This window comes from Scyliorhinus canicula, chromosome 2, assembly GCF_902713615.1.
Source record: "Scyliorhinus canicula chromosome 2, sScyCan1.1, whole genome shotgun sequence".
In the NCBI taxonomy this organism is placed as follows: domain Eukaryota; kingdom Metazoa; phylum Chordata; class Chondrichthyes; order Carcharhiniformes; family Scyliorhinidae; genus Scyliorhinus; species Scyliorhinus canicula.
Window position 1 is genome coordinate 99,490,496 of NC_052147.1, and position 21,940 is coordinate 99,512,435.

At 48.0% G+C, this 21,940-nt stretch overlaps 1 protein-coding gene across 5 annotated transcripts in view; it reads right to left on the reverse strand.

The window, feature by feature from the left end:
• Nucleotides 1–13,556: 13,556 nt before the first annotated feature.
• Nucleotides 13,557–21,940, reverse strand: part of bahd1 (bromo adjacent homology domain containing 1) — a 98,811-nt gene continuing 90,427 nt past the window's right edge. For 3 of the 5 annotated variants that reach the window (XM_038783966.1, XM_038783952.1, XM_038783959.1), the window contains exons 5-7: nt 16,820–16,899; nt 15,555–15,646; nt 14,355–14,541 (exon numbers count right to left, since the gene is read on the reverse strand). In XM_038783966.1, coding sequence (XP_038639894.1) covers nt 14,355–14,541; nt 15,555–15,646; nt 16,820–16,899 — 359 coding nt within the window. Of the gene's footprint in view, nt 14,542–15,554; nt 15,647–16,819; nt 16,900–21,940 lie in introns of all 5 variants that reach the window. The other 2 variants (XM_038783945.1, XR_005458657.1) reach the window with 2 other exon arrangements.

The following is a 21,940-nucleotide window of genomic DNA, read 5'->3' on the forward strand; positions in this document are numbered from 1 at the left end:
AGAGGTTGATGAATCTTTGGAAGTCTCTACCTCAGAGAGTTGTGGAGGCTCAGTCATAGAGTATGTTCAAGACAGAGATCGGTAGATTTTTAGATATTAAAGACATTGTGAGGTATGGGGATAGTGTGGGAAAACTGTGTTGACGTAGACCAACTATGATCTAGTTGAATAGCAGAACAGGCTTGAGAGGTCAAATGGCCTAAACCTGCTCCTCTTTCCTATGTTCTTATCAGGTCTACCCCTCACCCAACACATCCCTCTTCCTCCCCACCACCGTTTCTGGGTCTCAAATCTTTCTGTGCGGATCAGAGTAAGAAGTCTTACAACACCAGGTTAAAGTCCAACAGGTTTGTTTCAAAGTCCTGTTGGACTTTAACCTGGTGTTGTAAGACTTCTTACTGTGCTCACCCCAGTCCCACGCCGGCATCTCCACATCATGTGCAGATCAGGAACTCACTACTGCAATAGTAGCAACATGCTGGGAAATTAGGTGCACAATTCAGTGCACAAATCTCAAAATCTGTGTACGTCAAATCAAAAATACAGTCTGCAGTTTACTGATCGCTTGTGCATCATCGCCCCTTTCACCTCAACACTGGCAGTTGTGCCTTCAGCTCGAATTTGTTCCTTAAACCTCTCTACCTCACTCCTCCTTCAAGATGCTCCTTAAAATGTACAACCATGACCAAGAATTTGGCACCTGTCCTGATAGCTCATGTGGTTCAGTGTCTTCCAATGATGCTCCTGTAAAGCACCTAGACATTTTACTTTGTTGAATGTGTTATGCAAACTATTTTTTGCAGAGCGTACATGTCAACACTTCAACAGAGACTGAAGGTTCTGCTTTTTAATTTTTAACCCTATTCCTTGCCTTCTGTCCCTTTGTCAATTCTGCGTCCACGTAGCCACTTCCCCTTTAATCCATGGCCTTTAACTCTTCTAACACGTTTGCGATGTGATCAAATCCCTTTTGAAAAGGCATATAAGCAACTAAGTCAATCGCTCTGGATTACTTCCAAGAACTCAATCAAGCTAGTCTGACACAATTGGCCTTTTTTATTAACACATTTTTTTTCAATTTCCAATTCATTTTGTTCTGGATTGCTAGAACGGTAGCACAGTGGCTAGCACTGTTGCTTCACTGCACTAGGGTCCCAGGTTCGATTCCCAGCATGGGTCACTGTCTGTGCAGAGTCTGCACGCTCTCCCAGTGTCTGCGTAGGTTTCCCCCGGAGGGCTACGGTTTCCTCCCACAAGTCCTGAAAGACGTGCTTGTTAGGTGAATTGGACATTCTGAATTCTCCCTGTGTACCCAAACAGGTGCCGGAGTGAGACAACTGGGGATTTTCACAGTAACTTCATTGCACAGTTTATTGTAAGCCTATTTGTGACAATAAAGATTTTTATCTATAAATTTCCCCATCAATCTTAAACTGACTGGCCTGCCCCCCTCACCTTTTGAGAAAGGGATGTAATTTGCAATTATCCAGTCTTCTGGCAGCACTCCCTTTTGTATAAAGAGTTTACAGATTAAGAGCAAAGCCTCTGCAACTTCCGCCCTTACTTCCTTCAGTAAATTACTATGCACCCAGCTGGAGTGGATGAATTTTCTGATTTAAGCAGTCAACTTTTGAGATACCTTTCTTTTAAAAAAAACTTTACATGCATCTCCACTGAAGAGGAGAATGTTGACATTGCCACAATAAAGGAAGAGATAGTAAAGAAAAATGCAATGTAGTCTTTCAAATAATCTCTGCCTTCATTAAATGATTTTCTTGGTCACGATTCAGCGACTACCTTCCTTAGATTCCCTTTTACTATTTATGTTTATGCAAGACTTTGGGTTCACTTATTTTGGCCATCAGCTAATCTAGACTCACTCTTTGTCCGTCACTTCTCTGTTCAGCTCGGTTCTCTACGGAATTATGAAATGGGCATTTATAATAAGCTTCCATTTTATGTTGCATTTTAGTCCCAATTTTATGTAATCCAGGGAGCTGCAGCTTTAGATACCCTTCCTTCCTCCTATTGGATTGTGCCTGCTGTATCCAAATTATATGCTCTTTGAAGGCTTCCCATTGGCAAATAGCATAGTAAATAAGCAATCTTTCTTTCCAAATCCACCTGGGCCAGATCCACTTTCAACTGATTGAAATTAGCTCCCCTCCAGTTGAGTATTTTCACATTTGATTTGGTCTTCGTCCTTTTTCATAATTACTTCAAATCTACTGATAGTGATTAATTTCCCAAAAATCTCAACAGTAAAATGCTTTATTTGCTCCACTTTATTCTCCAAAATTTGATCCAGCTCTGCTACCTTCCTCAATGACAGAAAACACGATCACCAAGAAAATTATTTTGTACACATTTCAGGAATCCCCCCTCCCCCCGTTTAACACAATTGGCTAATTGAAGTTTTACATTATTATTCTGTATTTGTGCGTTTTTCTGCTATTTCCTGACAAATCTATTTCTCCCTTGCTCCTTTAACACTATTTGGTGGCAAGTTGTCCCCACCCAACATTGTAATAGTTCCTCTATTGTTCTTTAATTAATAGACATCACCCCCTCTTGTTCCTTACAAGTTTCTTTTTTCTTTTAATTTACATACCCAATAATTTTGTTCATCCTAATTAAGGGGCAATTTAGCGTGGCCAATCCACTTACCCTGCACATCTTTTTTGGGTTGTAGGGGTGAGACCCACGCAGATACGGGAAGAATGTGCAAACTCCTCACAGACAGTGACCGAGGGCCGGGATCAAACTCAGGTCCTCAGCCTAGTGAGGCAGCAGTGCTAACCACTGTGCCACAAGATTCTTTGATCAATACTGTCACTATTTTTCCTTGACTGCTTTTCTTGACCACCTTGCAGGCAAAAGTACCCATTCCTTCCCTCATTTGAATTAGAATGGGATTTTGCTACTTCATCATAATCCTACCTGATTTTTTTTGCCTGCAGAACAGCAACCTTATTTCCATGCTCCAGGAATTTATGTGCATGCACTTCAAACCCATCTTAGTCTGCCTTGCACTCCTTTCCCTCCCCCGGCGCCATCTACTCCCCCCTATTTTTGAACTGTTCTTTGTTCTAACGTAGTCTCTCATAGCCCTCTGTGCACCTCGTTTCTTCTCTCAAATGCTTCTTCCTGGTGCCGATTTCCATCCTAAGTTAATTTATACAGTCCCCCACACTGCCACTGGTTAACTTTTCAGTGATGACATTGGTCCAAACCTTTTATGATGTAACCCATCCACCTTGAACAGATCATTTCTGTGCCATTGAACAGGTTCCAATGTCCCTGGAATCTGAAGTCATCCCCTCTGCATCATTTCCCCAGTCTTTCACATTGTTCACAATTGTTCACAATTGACATTGAATTGTTCACAATTTACATTGATGATTTGGAGTTGGGGACCAAGGGCAATGTGTCCAAGTTTGCAGATGACACTAAGATGAGTGGTAAAGCGAAAAGTGCAGAGGATACTGGAAGTCTGCAGAGGGATTTGGATAGGTTAAGTGAATGGGCTCGGGTCTGGCAGATGGAATACAATGTTGACAAATGTGAGGTTATCCATTTTGGTAGGAATAACAGCAAAAGAGATTATTATTTAAACGATAAAATATTAAAGCATGCCGCTGTTCAGAGAGACTTGGGTGTGCTAGTGCATGAGTCACAGAAGGTTGGTTTACAAGTGCAACAGGTGATTAAGAAGGCAAATGGAATTTTGTCCTTCATTGCTAGAGGGATGGAGTTTAAGACTAGAGAGGTTATGTTGCAATTGTATAAGGTGTTAGTGCGGCCACACCTGGAGTATTGTGTTCAGTTTTGGTCTCCTTACTTGAGAAAGGACGTACTGGCGCTGGAGGGTGTGCAGAGGAGATTCACTAGGTTAATCCCAGAGCTGAAGGGGTTGGATTATGAGGAGAGGCTGAGTAGACTGGGACTGTACTCGTTGGAATTTAGAAGGATGAGGGGGGATCTTATAGAAACATTTAAAATTATGAAGGGAATAGATAGGATAGATGCGGGCAGGTTGTTTCCACTGGCGGGTGACAGCAGAACTAGGGGGCATAGCCTCAAAATAAGGGGAAGTAGATTTAGAACTGAGTTTAGGAGGAACTTCTTCACCCAAAGGGTTGTGAATCTATGGAATTCCTTGCCCAGTGAAGCAGTTGAGGCTCCTTCATTACATGTTTTTAAGGTAAAGATAGATAGTTTTTTGAAGAATAAAGGGATTAAGGGTTATGGTGTTCGGGCCGGAAAGTGGAGCTGAGTCCACGAAAGATCAGCCATGATCTAATTGAATGGCGGAGCAGGCTCGAGGGGCCAGATGGCCTATTCCTGCTCCTAGTTCTCATGTTCTTATGTTCTTTCATTATCTCAATTTACTCAACTCAGAATTAACACAAAGCACTGGTGGTCTTGCATTTTCATTTCCCACCAAACTCCTGCAGTTAAGATTGCAGGATTACACCTTTTTCCTTCCTACACGTCATTAGTTCTAATATGGACAACTTCTGGCTTTAACTCTTCCTTCTCAAAAAAGTGTTCTGCACCCATTCAGTGGCATTCTTTACCTCGTCAGTAAGAAGAAGCCAACAGAGCATACAGGACTCACATTGCCAGATGCAGAGACGCCTGTCCATACCTACCTATTGAATCCCTCATATGAACTGTATTTCCACACTTGTGATGACCCCATTCTCCTCCACCCCCCCCCCCCCCCCCCCCCAACACACACACACACACACGCACGCAGTCAGAGATGTTATAGATCAGGGGTGGGCAAACTACGGGCCGCGGGCAGCATGCGGCCCGCCAATGAGGTGCCCGGAATCATAACCGGCATTTTTGAAAAGCCGCCGAGGAAAAGCCGCTGAAGTAAATGCGCTTATTGAATAAGCGCATTTACTTCAGCGGCTTTTCAAAAATGCCGGTTATGATTCCGGGCACCGACTTCCGGTGGCAGTTATGCAGCAATAAGCCACACATGTGGGAGCTCCCGTTTTAAAGAGATTTTTCGGCTCTTTTGAGAGCCCAAAACGGAAATTTTTCGACGTCTCCCGGTGGGGGAAGGTGTGCTGAACGACTTTCCCTGCAGTCCATGCCTCGAACTCGGAGTGGAAAGGTGGAAAAAACAGCAGCAGCTCCTCAGAAAAAACGGGGGAAGGGATCCAAGATGGCCACCGACAGAGCTCCAGAGGAATGGAGACTCTGGGCCCAGGAACAACAAACTGATCTCCTGCGCTGCTTTAAAGAATTCAAGGATGAAGTACTGAGCTCTCTGCAGGAAACAAACAGAAGGCTGTCAGAGATTCAGTCCACCCAGGGTGCTGCCATCAAGAAGTTGCAGACGCAGGCCATTGAACGAGAGGAGGCCGTGGTCCTCGTGAGTAAGGTGGAGGGACACGAAGCACTCCACAAGAAGTGGCAGGAATGCTTCGAGGAGCTGGATCACTGCATGAGGCGGAAAAACCTGCGGATCTTGGGCCTTGCGGAGGGGCTGGAGGGATCGGACCTGACAGCCTATGTGGCTGTAATGCTGGGTTCGCTAGTGGGGGCCGGGTCTTTCCATCTGCCCCTGGAGCTGGAGGGAGCACACAGAGTACTGGCCAGGAGGCCTAAGGAGACTGAACCCCCGCGTGCGGTGCTGGTGAGGTTCCACCGGTTCAGTGATCGGGACTGCGTGCTGCGCTAGGCCAAGAAGGTGAAGAGCAGCAATTGGGAGAATGGGGTAGTGCGGATCTACCAGGAGAGGAGTGCGGAGGTGGCTAAGCGGCGGTCCGGATTTAATCGGACGAAAGAGGTGCTTTATAGAAAAAAGATAAAGTTCGGAATGTTGCCGCCCGCGCGCCTGTGGGTAACTTATTCGGACCGGGACTATTATTTCGATTCCCCGGAGGAGGCGTGGGCCTTCGTGCGGACGGAGAAACTGGACTTGAACTAGGGGTTGGGGGTTGCGAGGTCGGCTGTAAGATATTAGTGCTGGATTCGGCTGTTGCTGTGTTCTCTTTTTCTTCTGTTTTTTTCTTCTTGTTTTAGTACTTTTGCAATTTTGATATGGTTATTTACGGGGGGGTTGTTCTGCTATGTTTTTGTTTTTGTGCTTGGGGCATTGTTTGGGCTGTGTTTCTTGCGGGGAGAGTCGGGGGGGTATGTTGTATTCTATGTCGGAGTGGGGGTATGGAGGGGGGCTGATATTTGGGAGCTGCGTCAGAAGGGTGTGGTGGGGCAGGGCGAAAGCGCGGGCTTTCCTCTGGTTTCCCGCGCTGCGGGGCTGGGGGGTCGGAGATGGTGACGGGGGAGGCGGGGCCTTAACTGGTTCTTCCCCGCGCTGGAGCGGTGCCAGGAGGAGGGATAGATTGGGGGATGATCCCACTTCGGGAGGGGTCGGGCTATTGGCGGGAGTTTCCGGGGTCAGCAGAAGTTAGCTGACCCACGGAAGTACAATGGAGGACGGTTCGCGGCTGGGAGGGTTCCTAGCCTGGGGGGGAAGGGAGGGGGAGGGGGGAAAGGGGAATACCGGGTTGCTGCTGGTAGGGTCAAGAAGGAGCTGGTGGGGGCTGGGGGGACAGAGGTGAGGGGTTGTCGCTATGGGGACGGGGTCGAGCAGGGGACGCTGGCCTGGGGCGGGCAGTCGACGGGCTATGGCTAGCTGACGGGGGAGGGGGGCGGGACGCCCTCTGATCCGGTTGGTCACCTGGAATGTGAGAGGGTTGAATGGGCCGGTGAAGCGGTCAAGGGTACTGGCTCACCTGAAGGGGCTAAAGGCGGATGTGGCAATGCTTCAGGAGACCCACCTGAGGGTGGCGGACCAGGTCCGCCTGAGGAAGGGATGGGTGGGGCAGGTTTTCCACTCGGGGTTGGATGTGAGGAACCGGGGAGTGGCGATTCTGGTGGGGAAAAATGTGTTGTTTGAGGCATCGGAGGTGGTGGTGGATAAGGGGGGTAGGTATGTGATGGTTAGGGGCAGGCTACAAGGAGAGAAGGTGGTACTGGCTAGTGTGTATACCCCAAATTGGGACGATGCGGGCTTTATGAGGCGTATGTTGGGACGGATCCCGGATCTGGAGGCGGGAGGCCTGATCATAGGGGGGGACTTTAATACGGTGTTGGATCCTTCACTGGATCGGTCCAGCTCTAGGACGGGTAGGAGGCCGGCGGCGGCCAAGGTACTGAGAGGGTTTATGGATCAGATGGGTGGAGTGGATCCATGGAGGTTTGTGAGGCCGAGGGCACGTGAGTACTCTTTCTTCTCCCACGTACATAGGGTCTACTCTCGGATAGATTTCTTCGTGGTGAGTAGGGGACTGATTCCGAGAGTGGAGGAGGCCGAGTATTCGGCCATTGCAATCTCTGACCACGCTCCGCATTGGATAGAGTTGGAAATGGGGGAGGTGCGAGACCAACGTCCGTTGTGGCGGTTGGATGTGGGGTTGTTGGCGGAGGAGGAGGTGTGTAGGAGGGTCCGGGCAAGTATTGAGGGGTACCTTGAAGTGAATGATACGGGGGAGGTTCAGGTGGGGATGGTCTGGGAAGCCCTGAAGGCAGTAATTCGTGGGGAGCTGATATCCATCCGGGCACACAGGGAGAGGAGCGAGAGGAGTGAGAGGGATAGACTGGTGGGAAAGATGCTGGAGGTGGACAGGAGGTATGCAGAGGCACCAGAGGAGGGACTGTTGGGGGAGAGGCGCAGCCTGCAGGCTAAATTTGATTTGCTGACCACTAGAAAGGCTGAGGCACAGTGGAGGAAGGCACAAGGTGCAGTGTACGAACATGGTGAAAAGGCGAGTAGGATGCTGGCTCATCAGCTCCGTAAGCGGGATGTGGCTAAGGAGATTGCTGGAGTGAGAGACAAGAGTGGGAATGTGGTGCGGAAGGGGGTAGAGGTGAATGAGGTCTTCAAGGACTTTTACGGGGAACTGTACCAGTCGGAGCCAACGGGGGAGAGGAGGGGAATGGAGAGGTTCCTTGACAGGCTTTCTTTCCCGAAGGTGCAGGAGGAGAAGGTGGAGGGGCTGGGTGCGCCGATTGAGCTGGAGGAGCTAGTTAAGGGGATCGGGCAGATGCAGTCAGGGAAGGCACCGGGGCCGGATGGGTTCCCGGTGGAATTTTATAAAAAGTTCGTGGACCTCGTGGGCCCCTTGCTGGTGCGGACACTCAACGAAGCGTGGGAAGGGGGGACTTTGCCCCCGACGATGTCACGGGCGCTGATCTCGTTAATTTTAAAGAAGGACAAGGACCCCCAGCAGTGTGGGTCATACAGGCCCATATCTCTCCTCAATGTGGATGCTAAGGTGCTGGCAAAAATCCTGGCCACCAGGATAGAGGACTGTGTGCCAGGGGTTGTGCATGAGGACCAGACAGGTTTTGTGAAGGGAAGGCAGCTGAACACGAATGTGCGGAGATTGCTGAATGTCATTATGATGCCGGCGATTGAGGGGGAGGCAGAGATAGTGGTGGCGCTGGATGCGGAGAAGGCCTTCGATAGAGTGGAGTGGGGGTACCTATGGGAGGTGTTGGGGAGGTTTGGATTTGGTGAAGGGTTCATTAGATGGGTAAGGCTGTTATATGAGGCCCCGATGGCGTGCGTGGCTACGAATAGGAGGAGGTCGGAGTACTTCCGGCTTTACCGAGGGACCAGGCAGGGTTGCCCCTTGTCCCCCTTGTTGTTTGCACTGGCAATCGAGCCGCTGGCGATGGCATTGAGAGATTCAGAGAGGTGGAGAGGCTTGGTGCGAGGTGGAGAGGAACATAGGGTGTCGTTGTATGCCGACGACCTGTTACTGTATGTGGCGGACCCGGTGGGAGGGATGCCGGGAGTGATGGAGTTACTAGCCGAGTTTGGGACCTTCTCAGGTTATAAATTAAACTTAGGCAAGAGCGAGGTGTTTGTGGTGCACCCTGGAGACCAGGAGGAAGGAATTGGTAGGCTCCCGCTTAGGCGGGCAGGGGAGAGCTTTAGGTACCTGGGGGTGCAAGTGGCCAGGGACTGGGGGACTCTCCACAAGCATAACTTTACCAGACTGGTAGATCAGATGGAGGAGGAGTTCAGGAGGTGGGACATGCTGCCATTGTCGTTGGCGGGGAGGGTGCAGTCTGTCAAAATGACAGTGCTTCCGAGGTTCTTGTTCCTTTTTCAGTGCCTGCCCATATTTATCCCCAGGGTCTTCTTTAGGAGAGTGACCGGCAGTATTCTGAGCTTTGTGTGGGCACATGGGACTCCGAGAGTGAGGAGGGTATTCCTGGAGCGAGGAAGGGATAGAGGCGGGCTGGCGCTGCCCAACCTTCTGGGGTACTATTGGGCAGCCAATGTGTCAATGGTGCGTAAATGGGTGATGGAGGGGCGGCGTGGAAAAGAATGGAGATGGCGTCATGTAGAGGTACAAGCCTGGGTGCCATGGTAACGGCACCGTTGCCGCTCTCCCCCAAGAGGGTTACCACGAGCCCGGTGGTGGCGGCGACCCTAAGAATCTGGGGACAGTGGAGACGGCATCGGGGGGAAACAGGGGGCTCGATGGAGGCTCCACTGGGTGGCAACCATCGGTTCATCCCGGGGAACACGGATGGGGGATTCAGGGGATGGCAAAGGGCGGGCATCAGCAAATTGAGGGACCTGTTTATTGGCGGGAGGTTTGCGGGCCTGGGGGAACTGGAAGATAAATTTGGCCTTCCCCAGGGGAACATGTTCAGATACCTGCAGGTAAAGGCGTTTGCTAGGCGGCAGGTAGAGGGATTCCCTTTGCTGCCCTCGCAGGGGACGATGGACAGAGTGCTTTCAGGGGTGTGGGTCGGAGAGGGGAAGGTGTCTGACATCTATAAGGTAATGCAGGAGGTGGAGGAGTCGTCAGTGGAGGAGCTGAAGGCTAAATGGGAGGAGGAACTCGGGGAGCAGATAGAGGATGGGACTTGGGCGGAGGCCTTGGAGAGAGTCAACTCCTCCTCCTCATGTGCGAGGCTTAGTCTCATCCAATTTAAGGTGCTGCACCGGGCCCATATGTCCGGGACTAGGATGAGTAGGTTCTTCGGGGGTGAGGACAGGTGCAGCAGATGTTCAGGGAGTCCTGCGAACCACGCCCATATGTTCTGGGCATGCCCAGCACTGGAAGAATTCTGGAAGGGGGTGGCGGGGACGGTGTCGAGGGTGGTTGGATCCAGGGTCAAACCAGGGTGGGGACTTGCGATTTTTGGGGTTGGGGTGGAGCCGGGAGTGCAGGAGGCGAAAGAGGCCGGTGTCCTGGCCTTTGCGTCCCTAGTAGCCCGGCGAAGGATTCTGTTACAATGGAAGGATGCGAGGCCCCCAAGTGTGGAGACCTGGATCAGTGACATGGCGGGATTTATAAAATTGGAAAAGGTCAAATTTGCCCTGAGAGGATCAATACAAGGGTTCTATAAACGATGGCAGCCTTTTCTGGACTTCCTGGCTCAGAGATAGGTAACTGGGTCAATAGCAGCAGCAACCCGGGGGGGGGGGGGGGGGGGGGGTGTGCATTATTGTAGTGTTTATTCTGTAACTTTATAGTGTGTTAATTTGCGTTGTTGTTAAAATGCTGGGTTGTTCATGGGGATGGGGCGAATGTATATGATTGTTAATATTATTGTTATTTTCGGTATTTTACTAAGGTGCGTTATTGTTGTATAAAATCAAAATTTCTCAATAAAAATTATTTTTAAAAAAAAATGATTCCGGGCACCTCATTGGCGGGCCGCATAAAAACGCACGTAGTGGGGTGGATGAGTGGGGCTGTCTCATTGGTCGGTTTAGTTGGGTGTGCGACCAATAGGAGTCCAGGTTACAAACAATAAGCCTTATTATTGTTTGTAACCTGGACTCCTATTGGTCGCACACCCAACTAAACCGACCAATAAGGCAGCCCCACTCATCCACCCCACTACGCGCGTTTTTATCGTTGACTCGGCTAGGCTGTGCTTCTGTCAGTGTTAAGGATCAGCACAAGCAACTTGACACCTGATTTCAACAAACTGGTAAATGACTGCAGTCAGATGCATCATTCTCATTGACATTGTTCTGTTACTTACTGAGTTACTTTGTTTTTCAAATAAATGTGCTTTTGTTTCTTTAAAGACCTTTTATTTTGGCTATTTAAAATATTAATTATTTTACTTAATATACTATGCAGCCCTTTAAAATTATGAATTTCTGAATGTGGCCCTTGCACGGAAAAATTTGCCCACCCCTGTTATAGATATATTCTAAACTGCACACCTCCAGTGTCATCACCCTCAATTATTCGGCATTGGAAGCTTGTTTGTGTGCCACTCTCCTGGAAGATTCCCAGCTTCTTGCAACCAACTGGATGGCCATTCATTTACTATACCTCGGAACTCTGACTGTGGGGTTACCATCTTCTGGAACTTGCACCCTGAGAATCAAAATTCTCAGTGTCCTATATGCTCTGCGGGGCTCTACCTGGTCTTCCAGAAACCCAGAGTCACTGTTTAAGTAATTGGATGCACTCTCTGCCCAAGTGGCTATCCAGGACACAGTTGAAGTTCCCACATGACACAGGAATTGCAGACAATGGATCTCAGCTGTCCCATCATTTTGCTTACAAGTCTATCTCCACACACGCATACATTTAGTGTGACGGGCTGAATGGCCTACTCTTGGTTCCTGTGCATGTATTATATATTGTTATATCTAAACAATTAGATTGGTCATACGCGAGTTACCTTTTGCCCCTGGATTAAATTACTTAGCACCTCCTTCCACCTCTGCACTTTTGCCCTGGATTAAATTACTTAGCACCTCCTTCCACCTCTGCACTAAATTCTACTTTCACCCAAATCCCAGTCACCACTGTTTTAAAAAATGTTTTAACCCTTTTAAGGCAGCTTCTTCCCAGGCTACGTTTGTTGAATCATTAAAAGAATGATTTCATACCAGTCATTAAGTAAGTGTGTGTGTGTGTTTTTTAATTCCAAAACAAGCTGCAATGCTGTCATTTGCAAAGCATTTAGAATTGGAGATATGTACTCCACATTATCAGGTTCTGAGCACACAGATGAAGCTTCACATTTAATTCTTTGTTTCCGAGGAAGATTGTGTAGTCACTTCCACCTTGGCACTTGCTTTTCTGGATCTGTTAAAGGCACAACATGGCAGCATGGTGGTTAGCACTGCTGCCTCTCAGCTCCAGGGTCCCTGGTTCAATTCCGGCCTCGGGTGACTGTGTAGAGGTTGGACTTTCTCCCAGTGTCTATGTGGGTTCCTCCTGGTGCTCCAGTTTCCTCCCACAGTCCAAAGATGTGCAGGTTAGGTGGATTGGCTATGCTAAATTGCCCCTTAGTGTCCAACGGTTAGGTGGGGTTACTGGGATAGGGTGGAGGGGTGGGCTTAAGCAGGGTGCTCTTTCCAAGGGCTGTTGCAGACTCGACAGATTGAATGGCCTCCTTCTGCACTGTGAATTCTATGATTGAGTTTTACACATTGTGTCTGCGTAGGTCTCACCCCCACACCCCAAAAAGATGTGGATAGGTGAATTTGCCACGCTAAATAGCCCCTTTATTGGAAAATAAAAAAATTGGGTGCTGTAAATTTATTTTTAAAATAAATAAAATAATAAATCAGGAAGTCTTCTGGGAGAGCTGATTAACAGATTGAAGATAATTTTGGTGAAGGTTAGTGTCAGATTCCCGTGAATTCTTCCATTGCATGTCTTTCCATTCAGTTTATTCAACCTTTTCCTTTCCATTCATTGTGGTCTCTTTTAATCTCATGGACGAAGGAACTCTGCAATTCCACAGATGCCAGCAAATTTCCAGTGAAACATCAATATTAATCGCCTTGAAAACTTTCTGCCGATCCAAAATGATGGATTCACTTTAATGAAGGCATTTACTGGTCTTGAAGTTCCAAAGGATCTACAACAAACATTAACCTCCTTTCTTCCATTTTGAATTTAGACAGGTTCGGATACTTCCAGCATTTTCCATGTTTATTTCAAGAATGCCCAAATGTCGGTTGTGGATCAGAGTCACCAGGTCAAGTTCAAAGCTCACTCCAGACAGACAATCCAGGTTGACAATCCAGAGTATTGTTGAGGGAGTGCTGCATTGTTGGGGCTGCTGTATTTCAGCCAGGATATTAAACAGAGGCCAGCTGCCCTCTCAAGAGGGCATCAAAGTATGCAAGGAGGCTGCATGCTCTCGTCATACTTATCCCTCAACTGAAATTAATAATTAAGAGCGAGCAGATTATCTAGTTATTACCCGACTGCCGTTTGTGGGAGCTCACTGTGCTCAATTTGGTTGTCGTGCTTCCTGTGAAATTTAAAATTACTTTGTTAGCTGCAATGTGTTTCGGAACAGTGAAAGGTGCTATGTAAATGCAGGTCGATTCCAGGGTCTCTAAGATCCAATTACTCATTAGCAATGCCGAGCTGATGCTTTGCTGGTGTGAACCTGCTGACAGTCGTCAATCTCCATTTTAGATTCAAGAATGACCAATATTGGGCTTTTCTAGCAAGCTGCAGAGTCCTGAAGTAGGCTTGCTAAATGATGGGGGAAATGGCAGTAAAAGTAAATCCCAATGGTGATGGCAGAAACATCTTTAATTCTATGTGGCCAAAAGGCCTAACACTTCAAACATTATTAGAAACTTTCAAGTGAAAACATCAGGACATCAGTGAACATTTTTTTTTGTTTTTTTAAAAGTCTCTTCAAACATAGCTATCAAACTTTAAATCATATATTAATTTTTCTTCCTCAAAACTCAATACAATTTTTCTGAAATTTAATTCCAACAATTTTCTTTGTAATAATAATTAAAAAGAGGGAAGAGAGAAAGAATTTGGAATGTTATCCCAATTCAGACGTAAACATTTAAGTGCTGGCACTCATTGCCTGCCAACATGGAAATTGGGTAAGGGTAATTTGAGAAGTAAATCAGTTTGGAATACAAGTGCAATTTTTTTTTTTGTTACCATTTATAATTTAAGAAAAAAAATCACAAAATGGGTCGGCAATCGCTTGGGAAGCAGCTCCTGTTGTTAGTGGTGATGGAGGACGAGCATGAGAAAAGTGACTCGAGTGTTGTAATGACATCGTCGAATTGATTAGTGCAGAAACCAGCGCTGTTTTCCAGGAGCAGGTTTTCGGGTCGGTCACTGTCCTTTGGTATACAGTCAGCGTGATTGAACAGGTCTTAAAAATTTCTCTAACTTATGTACATAAGGCAAAGGGGAAGTGTTTGTTGTCCACCAGGAAGGTTATGTGGAACCATACCTCCAGTCAAAAATCCATCGAAATCCATCATATGCATTTTCCTGTTATTATAGAGGTTTGTTTTCTAAGCCTGAGTTCCCTTGGAATTCGGGAAGTGCTATAACCTATTGCGGATTTTTCAGAGTTCGACCATGGCGGAAGTCATACACATGCCTGCAAATAAAGACCAGATCCAGGTCGGTGTTTTCCGGGACCTTTCGATGGGGAGGAGTGGAGTATTCTTCAGAGGGAGGGACCACTGGTCGGTGGTCAGGGGTCCCCTCCTCTCGCCACTTTGCCAAGGCACAGAACCTGCAGAAGAGGATGGGAGGAAACATGAATGAAAACAGAGGTACAGACGTGTTGTCAGATAGGGTTATATACCCACCCACATTGCCCAACTGTCAGGCTAATACTGTGCACTGCAATCAGAAAAACGGAAACCATTTCCATTCAATGTTGGGGTTGGAATACAAAAGAGGAAGAAGTTAAGCTTCAGCTGTCCAGGGCCTTGGTCACTTAAATACTGCATCCGTTTTGGACACCAAAACACAGGCAAGAGACTTTGGAGTAGGTTGGGGGGGGGGGGCAGACTAACCAAAATTGTATAAGGGCTTGCCTAGAGTTTTATATTATGAGGATAGATTGCATGAACTTAGTTTTAGAAGATTACATGGTGATCTGATCAAAGTGCTTACTATAATAATTGGGTAGATGTGGAGAAACCTTCTCCTCTGAAGAAATCAAGAGCAAGGAGACAATATTAATCAGGAAGCACTTTTTCTTCTGAGACTGAGATTGATAGTTTGTTCGGAAAGATTGCCCAGTGATATGGAGTTGTGATACAATTCAGCCATGATGTAACTGAATGTTGGAGCAAGCAGAATGGGCAGAATAGCCTACTTCAGTTTTCAAGTAAACTTGTACCTGGAAACTGATTGAAAAGAAGGGAACTATCCTCCTGATTTCCTATCAGTCCGAGATCCCCTCTGCACATCTCTAGATTACTAATCAACTTCCTGCCATAGATTTCCTGCCACCTTTCCCATTCAGTCTTTTCTCATATTCCTCATGTATTTATTTAACATTCCCTTCAATAAATCTATGCCATTCATCTCAACTATTCTATGTGCTCGGGAATGTCTCTAACCACTTAGTTTTCTCCTGAATTTCCTTTTGGATTTATTAGTGGTGATTTTATATTTATGGCCTTTGGTTTTAGAGTTCCCATCAAAAGAGAACATTTCAATGAAAGTGTTCCATTGCTATGCCCTTTCCCCCCGCGCCCTCCCCGCCAAAGCACTAGAAAGCCTGGAGTCACTCACCGGCAGTATTCAGAGAAGGTCAGCACATAGCATTTCTCCTCAATGCAGGCCACACTGTTCTCATCCTGATGCCGAGAAGCAAAGATCTCATTCTGTGGGAGAAGACGAGAGACAGGCTTTTAAAAAGAAACCTGCACTATACTGGCCTATTCAGCCACTTGTGCTCCAGTCCATTCCAGCAGCACATCGCCATAATGCAAAGGTACCCTTGGGTATGCTCAACCCTGGACCATGGTCGCCTGGATCCAAACAAGCTGCTCACGTTCCATGGATTAAAATGCCACATTCTGCAGGGAGGTAGGAGGGGGGAAAAGACCAGCTATTATTCTGTACTTAAAGAAAGACCCTCTAAAGTCAGGGTCGTCTTAGATACATAACTCTTTATGGATGGCCATCAGATCAAAGTAGCTATCCTGCTTTAACTCGTATCTGTGCCTGGCTTCATCTTGAATTGCGTACGATGACTGATCAGAGGAATTCTCCCCAATAGGCAGCCTCCGGTTTCAATAATATTATTCTTCAGATCACCAGACTGTAAAATCTACTGGTTGTAACGTGCCCAACGGAGCCACTTGACAGTGTAAGCTACAGGAAAGGGAACATCTTGCTCAGTTGTGTGGCACTCATTTCCTGCTTTCACCAAATCAGAAGTTCCAAGTTCTACTCCAGGAGTGCTGTATTATTAGATGCCATCCTCCAGGTTGGGCATTGAACTGTTGCTCTACCTCCATTTTTTCTCAGCGCCCATGGATATTAGCATCGAGATTAGATTGACACATCAATCATTGCAAGCCATTTCTGGGATCCTGCTATATTTAAAAATGGTTGCTGTCTTAGCCCACAACATTGCATAATTCATTAGATGTGAAGTACTTTGGGATGTGATAAAAGGCACTTAAGTGCAAAGTCTTCCTTTTCCATCACCTCACCAAAAGCTAAAGATACAACCTCGCGCCTTCTACATCAAGGTTTCATTACACAAATATAGTCGCAATAGCTTGAAAGTAAGCAGCACCAATGAAGACTGAAAGCCAAGACAATGCTGAACAGAGTATATCTACAATACACACACACACATGTACACAGACACACGCAAGAAACAGGTACTGGGGAGAGTCTAATATAGCAAGAGGCAGAGGGCAGGAAGAGATGGGAGCAAGGCAAGAGGCCAATACAGGGCAGCAAAGGCACAGAGCAAGAGGCAGAGACAGAGGATTTAGAAGTGAACGCCTACAGACTCTGTAGGGAAGGTTGCTGATTCTCACCTCACAGTGAATGCTTGGATTTCTGCCTCCCTGGATGTGCTCAGGCCTGTAGTACCAGTAAAGGCTCATCATGAGTTCCCCTACAGGAAGAAAGCAATACTTTAATGAGTGGGCGCTCAGGCGAAGGCCCCAATAACCACTCAAACTTGCACAATGCTCCAGAGAATCACTGGGCTTCTCTACGACCAGCTTGGCTGGGTGCACTGGTGCACTGGTTTGCATTGGATTAGTTGATATAAAGAATGAGCATTTAGATTCCACCATGGAAATTTGAATCCAGTAAAACTAATCAGCAGAAGTGACCATGAAGCTGTCTGACTGTCATGGAGACCAAAATGGTTCACTAATATGTCCTTTAGGTGAGGAAATACACAGCAAGGTGTACGACTCTTAACGGTCTTTTGAATTGGCCTGGCAAGCCATTCAGTTGCATTGAACCTCTACTCTGCAGCAGTTCAAGGCAACAGCCCACCATCATCTTCTCAGGGCAACTAGAGACACACCATAAATTGTGGTCTTTCCAGTGAAGCCAACCTACAGAGCATGAATAAAATTGAGCCAAAACGCAATGCATCTCAGTTAGAAGCCACACTAATCAAGGCAAGAAGCATCCATACAATTACGGAAGCAGAATATTTATAATCTTGAAGACGCTTTGTGCATTATTCCATACAGCACACATCTGCCAGAGAAACCAGCAATAATATGAGGTTTACATGGCAAGGCGGCATTTGTTGGGGGTGGTCACCCAGGTGTTGATAGCGAGGGCAGTGATATCACACACATGCTGATAGAGGTCTCACACCCAAAGGTTCAGGACAGGAAGGAGGTGAAATTTCCTAGAGCAACTGCCGACTGCCATCTTTAGCTTTACAAAGATCAAGGAGTTGAATTTAGTCAAAAATCATAAAAACAATGAAAATCTGTAATACATTCAACTTTAAATCAAGACCCATTCCGCCCCGTTGAACACTGGATGTTATAGCCTGAATCACTGCCCATTCCCTGCCTTTGAACACTGGGAGGTTTGCCTCAATCATTGCCCATTCTCTCCCATTTAATTTAAGTTAACCTGAACCATGCCCCATTCCCAGTGCTTTAACTTGAGATAATAACTTGCACGGCTATTATAATTCATTTAATCAGTATATAGTTTCAATAACAAAGCTCAGTAGTCGACTTCCGGTGGCACCCATGGAGTGAGTGGTCACACACAGTAGCTCCTGCTGAAAGTGCAGTTGAAGGTCATAGGAGAAGCTCTCTCCTCTCCTCCCCCCACCACCACCAGACCCGGCAGAAGAAGGTGAAAAACCTGGCCAAGGAGCTGGAAGCAACTTGTGGCGCAGCAGTTATTGGAAAGATGGCGGAGAGGGAAGGCCAGTACAGGTGGAACAGTTGACGGCTTTTTAAAATCAGGAAAGAGTTCCGCCAACAAAAAAAGGAGATGCAGGAAGACCGATCGAAGGGGCTGTGGCTCCCCTGAAGGGCTCGACGGAGAGAGTCGAGAAGTGTTTGGAGGCACAGGGGTCGCAGATCTGGGAGATGGAGAGGGTGATGTCGAACCACAGTGATCGGGTGGTGGCATTATAGGTGGACGTGGGCTCCTGGGAAACCTTTGCAAGATGTTAAGAGCAAAGAGAAAAGATGGAAGAGCAAGAGATCAGGTCAAAAAGGCAGAACCTGCGCATCATCGGCCTGCCTGAAGAAGTGGAAGGCATGAAAGCCATGAGGTATGTCTCGAGGGTGTTGACCGGGCTGGTGGTGGAGGGGCTGCTGGACAAGGCCCCAAAGGTCGATCGAGCGCACAGGTCTTGGAGGCAGAAGCCAACAAGAGAGCCGCCATGGACAGTGATCGTGAGACTCCATAAGTTTGTGGAAAAGGAAAAGATCCTGCAATGTGCCAGGGAGAAACAGAACTGTAAATGGGAGGGGAATCCAAGGTCCGAATATACCAGGACATTGGAACAGAACTGGCACAACGGCATGCTGGGTTCAACAAGGCCAAGGCAGTTGATTATGGGAGGAGACTTTCAACTGTGTGCTGGAGCCGAGGATGGACAGGCCGAGCCCCAGGAGTTGAACCAAAATGGGGAGGTGTCGGTGGCCACATTCCGGGAGGCATTGAACGCGATAGTTTGGGGGGAGATTATCTCGTTCAAGGCGCATGAGGTTAGGAAAAGGAAAGAAGCGTATGAACGATTAATGGGCAAGACAGTAGAGGTAGCCAGGGAGTATTCGAGGGCCCCCACCACGGATTGATTGGCAAAAAAGGAAAAAGATCCAGGGACAGTTCAATAGGTTGACGACAGGGAGGGCAGTGGAGCAGCTGCGGTGGTCGATGGGGATGCAGAATGAGTTTAGAGAGAAGGCAAGCCGTATGTTGGCACATCAGTTACAGAAGCAGGCTGCGTTCAGGGAAATTTTGAAAGGACAGACAGGGACGGGGAGGTGGTGTCGGAGCCGGGAAAGATAAAATGAGCGTTTAGGGAAATGAACAGGGTGGTCGGGGTGGGTGGGGGGGGGGGGGGGGGGGGGGGAATAGACATCTAATTTACAGTGCAGCGGAGGGTGAGGACACAGACAGAATTTACAGTGCAGAAGGAGGCCATTCGGCCCATCAAGTCTGCACCGGACCTTGGCAAGAGCACCCCAATTAAGCCCCACACCTCCACCCTATCCCGGTAACCCAGTAACCCCACCTAACGTTTTTAAACACTAAGGGTAATTTAGCATAGCTAATCCACCTAACCTGCACATCTTTGGACTGTGGGAGGAAACTGGAGCACCAGGAGGAAACCCATGCAGACACGGGGAGAAAGTGCAAACTCTGCACAGACAGTGACCCAAGCCGGGAATCGAGCCTAGGACCCTGGCGCTGTGACGCAACTGTGCTAGCCACTATGCTACCGTGCTGCCCTAGCATGACAAAGATGGGGATATGGGGCAGCTCTTAGGCGGGTTTGAGTATCCACGGCTGGATGAAGAGAAGAAGCAAAGAAGCAGGCGCTAGAGGAGTCTGTAGGCTGGGGGAGGTAACGATAAGCATAAGGGGGATAAGTCAGGGAAGGCCCCGGGGCCGGACGGTTAACCAGTGGAATTTGCATCACATCTACTGAGGGTGTATCGCCAGCCTCTGGAGAAGGGGGTGCTGCCGGAGACAATGACACAGGCAACGATTCTGCTTATACCAAAGAAGGGGAAGGACCCGTTAGAATGTGGGTTGTACAGGCCCATATAGCTGTTAAAAGGCGATTGTTGAAGCTGATTATGACCCAGGTCGAGAGGACAGGTACCGGAGGTAATTGAGTCCATGGACACAGAGAAGGCATTAGATCAGATGGAGTGGCGTTGCCTGTTCGAAGTCCTAGGTTCAGGTTTGGGCCGAAGTTTGTGGCATGGGTGCATCGGCTATACGCAGCCCTGGTGGTGAGCATACGGATCAATGAGATGAATTCATGAAGTTTTGGGTTGCACAGGGGAACGAGGCTGTCACCGCTACTGTTCATGCTAGCGAAAGAGGCCTTGGCGAATGCACTTAGGGGATCAATAGAGTGGCAGTGGATTAGGAGGGGGAGCAGGGAGCATCGGGTGTAGCTGTACGCAGATGACCTGCTACGAAATGTGTAGGACCCGCTGGAGAGCATGTTGATGATTATGGGCCTATTAGAGAGACTTGTGGCCTTCTCAGGTTACAAGTTGAACATGGGGAAAAGTGAAGTTCCCGGTTAATGAGCAGGGTCGGAGAGCCAGCTTTGGGGGGGGGGGGGGGGGGGGGGGGAAATCCAGGTGACGGGAGAGTGGCCAACGCTACACAAGTGGAACTTAAAAAGGTTGGAGGAGGAGATAAGGGAGCAATTTAAGAAGTGGGATAAGCTAGCAGGGAGGGTCCAAGTGACGAAAATGAATGACCTGCCAGGGTTTTCATTCATATTCCAAGTGCTTCTGATTTTTGTTCCAAAGGCCTTTTTTCAGAAGTTGGAGACAGTTATTTCACAGTTTGGTTGTGCTGGGAAGGTGCCAAGCGTAAAGAGGGTCCTGTTGCAGAGGCAGAAGGGAAGGTTGGCGATACTGAACTTGCTACATTATTGGGCGGCAAATGCGAAGAAGGGGAGGCAGTGGTGGGAAGGAGAGGGGGCAGAATGGGTTAGGTATCTACAAGTAAGGGACTTTACATGGAAGGTGCGGAAAAGGTATCCCAAGCTGCCTAAGTATGCCCTATTGGAACTGTTGTTGCTTCCGGACGTGGAAGGGGACAGTAGGATTGGGGACATATACGAGTGGCTGGGAGAGCAGGGGGGTGCGCAGGTGGTGAGGATCAAGGATAAACAGGAGGAGTTGTTGGGGGAGGGGGGGGGGGGGGGGGGGGGGAGTGGAAAAGAGATAGGTTGTGGAGTGTCGAATGAGGCATTACGCAGGGTGAACTCTACCTCCTCGTGCGTGAGGATGAGCCTGATACAGTTTAAGGTGGTACACCGGGTGCGTATGACTCGGGCGAGGATGTGTGGGTTCTTCCAGGGGGTGGCAGACGAGTACGGGAAGTGTGAGCGGGGACCAGCGAACCCTTTTTTAAAAATTAATTTATGGGATGGGGCATCTGGTTAGGCCAGCATTTATTACCCATCCCTAGAAGCCCTTCAGAAGGTGGTGGTGGTGAGTTGCCTTCTTGAACCGCTGCAGTCCTTGAGGTGTAAGTACACCTCCTGGAAAGTAGTGTTGAGGTGACAATCAGATCAGGCATAATCTTATTGAATGGAGCAGGCTCAAGGGGTCGAATGGGTACTACTGCTCCTAATTTGTATGTTTGTATAATCTGCAACCTTGAACGCTTTGTGTTCCCTCGTCTTGATCACTGACTTTTCATCAAGTGCTCGCCAATTGCGCCACATCATTGAGGCTTGTCATACTTCAGAGTTAGAAAGCGAAAATTAGGGATTGACTGAAATTGATTCTTATTGTGAAGTCACTGGTCAAAAATCCAGGCATTAAGGAGCTAAGGGAGAGGGTAAGAGCACCCGAGGGAAAGAAAACTTGGGTATCTACAAGTAAGGGACTTCGCATGGAAGGTGCGGTAAAGGTTCCCAAGGGAGGGAGTTCCAGGATGTTGCCCCAGCGACAGTGAAG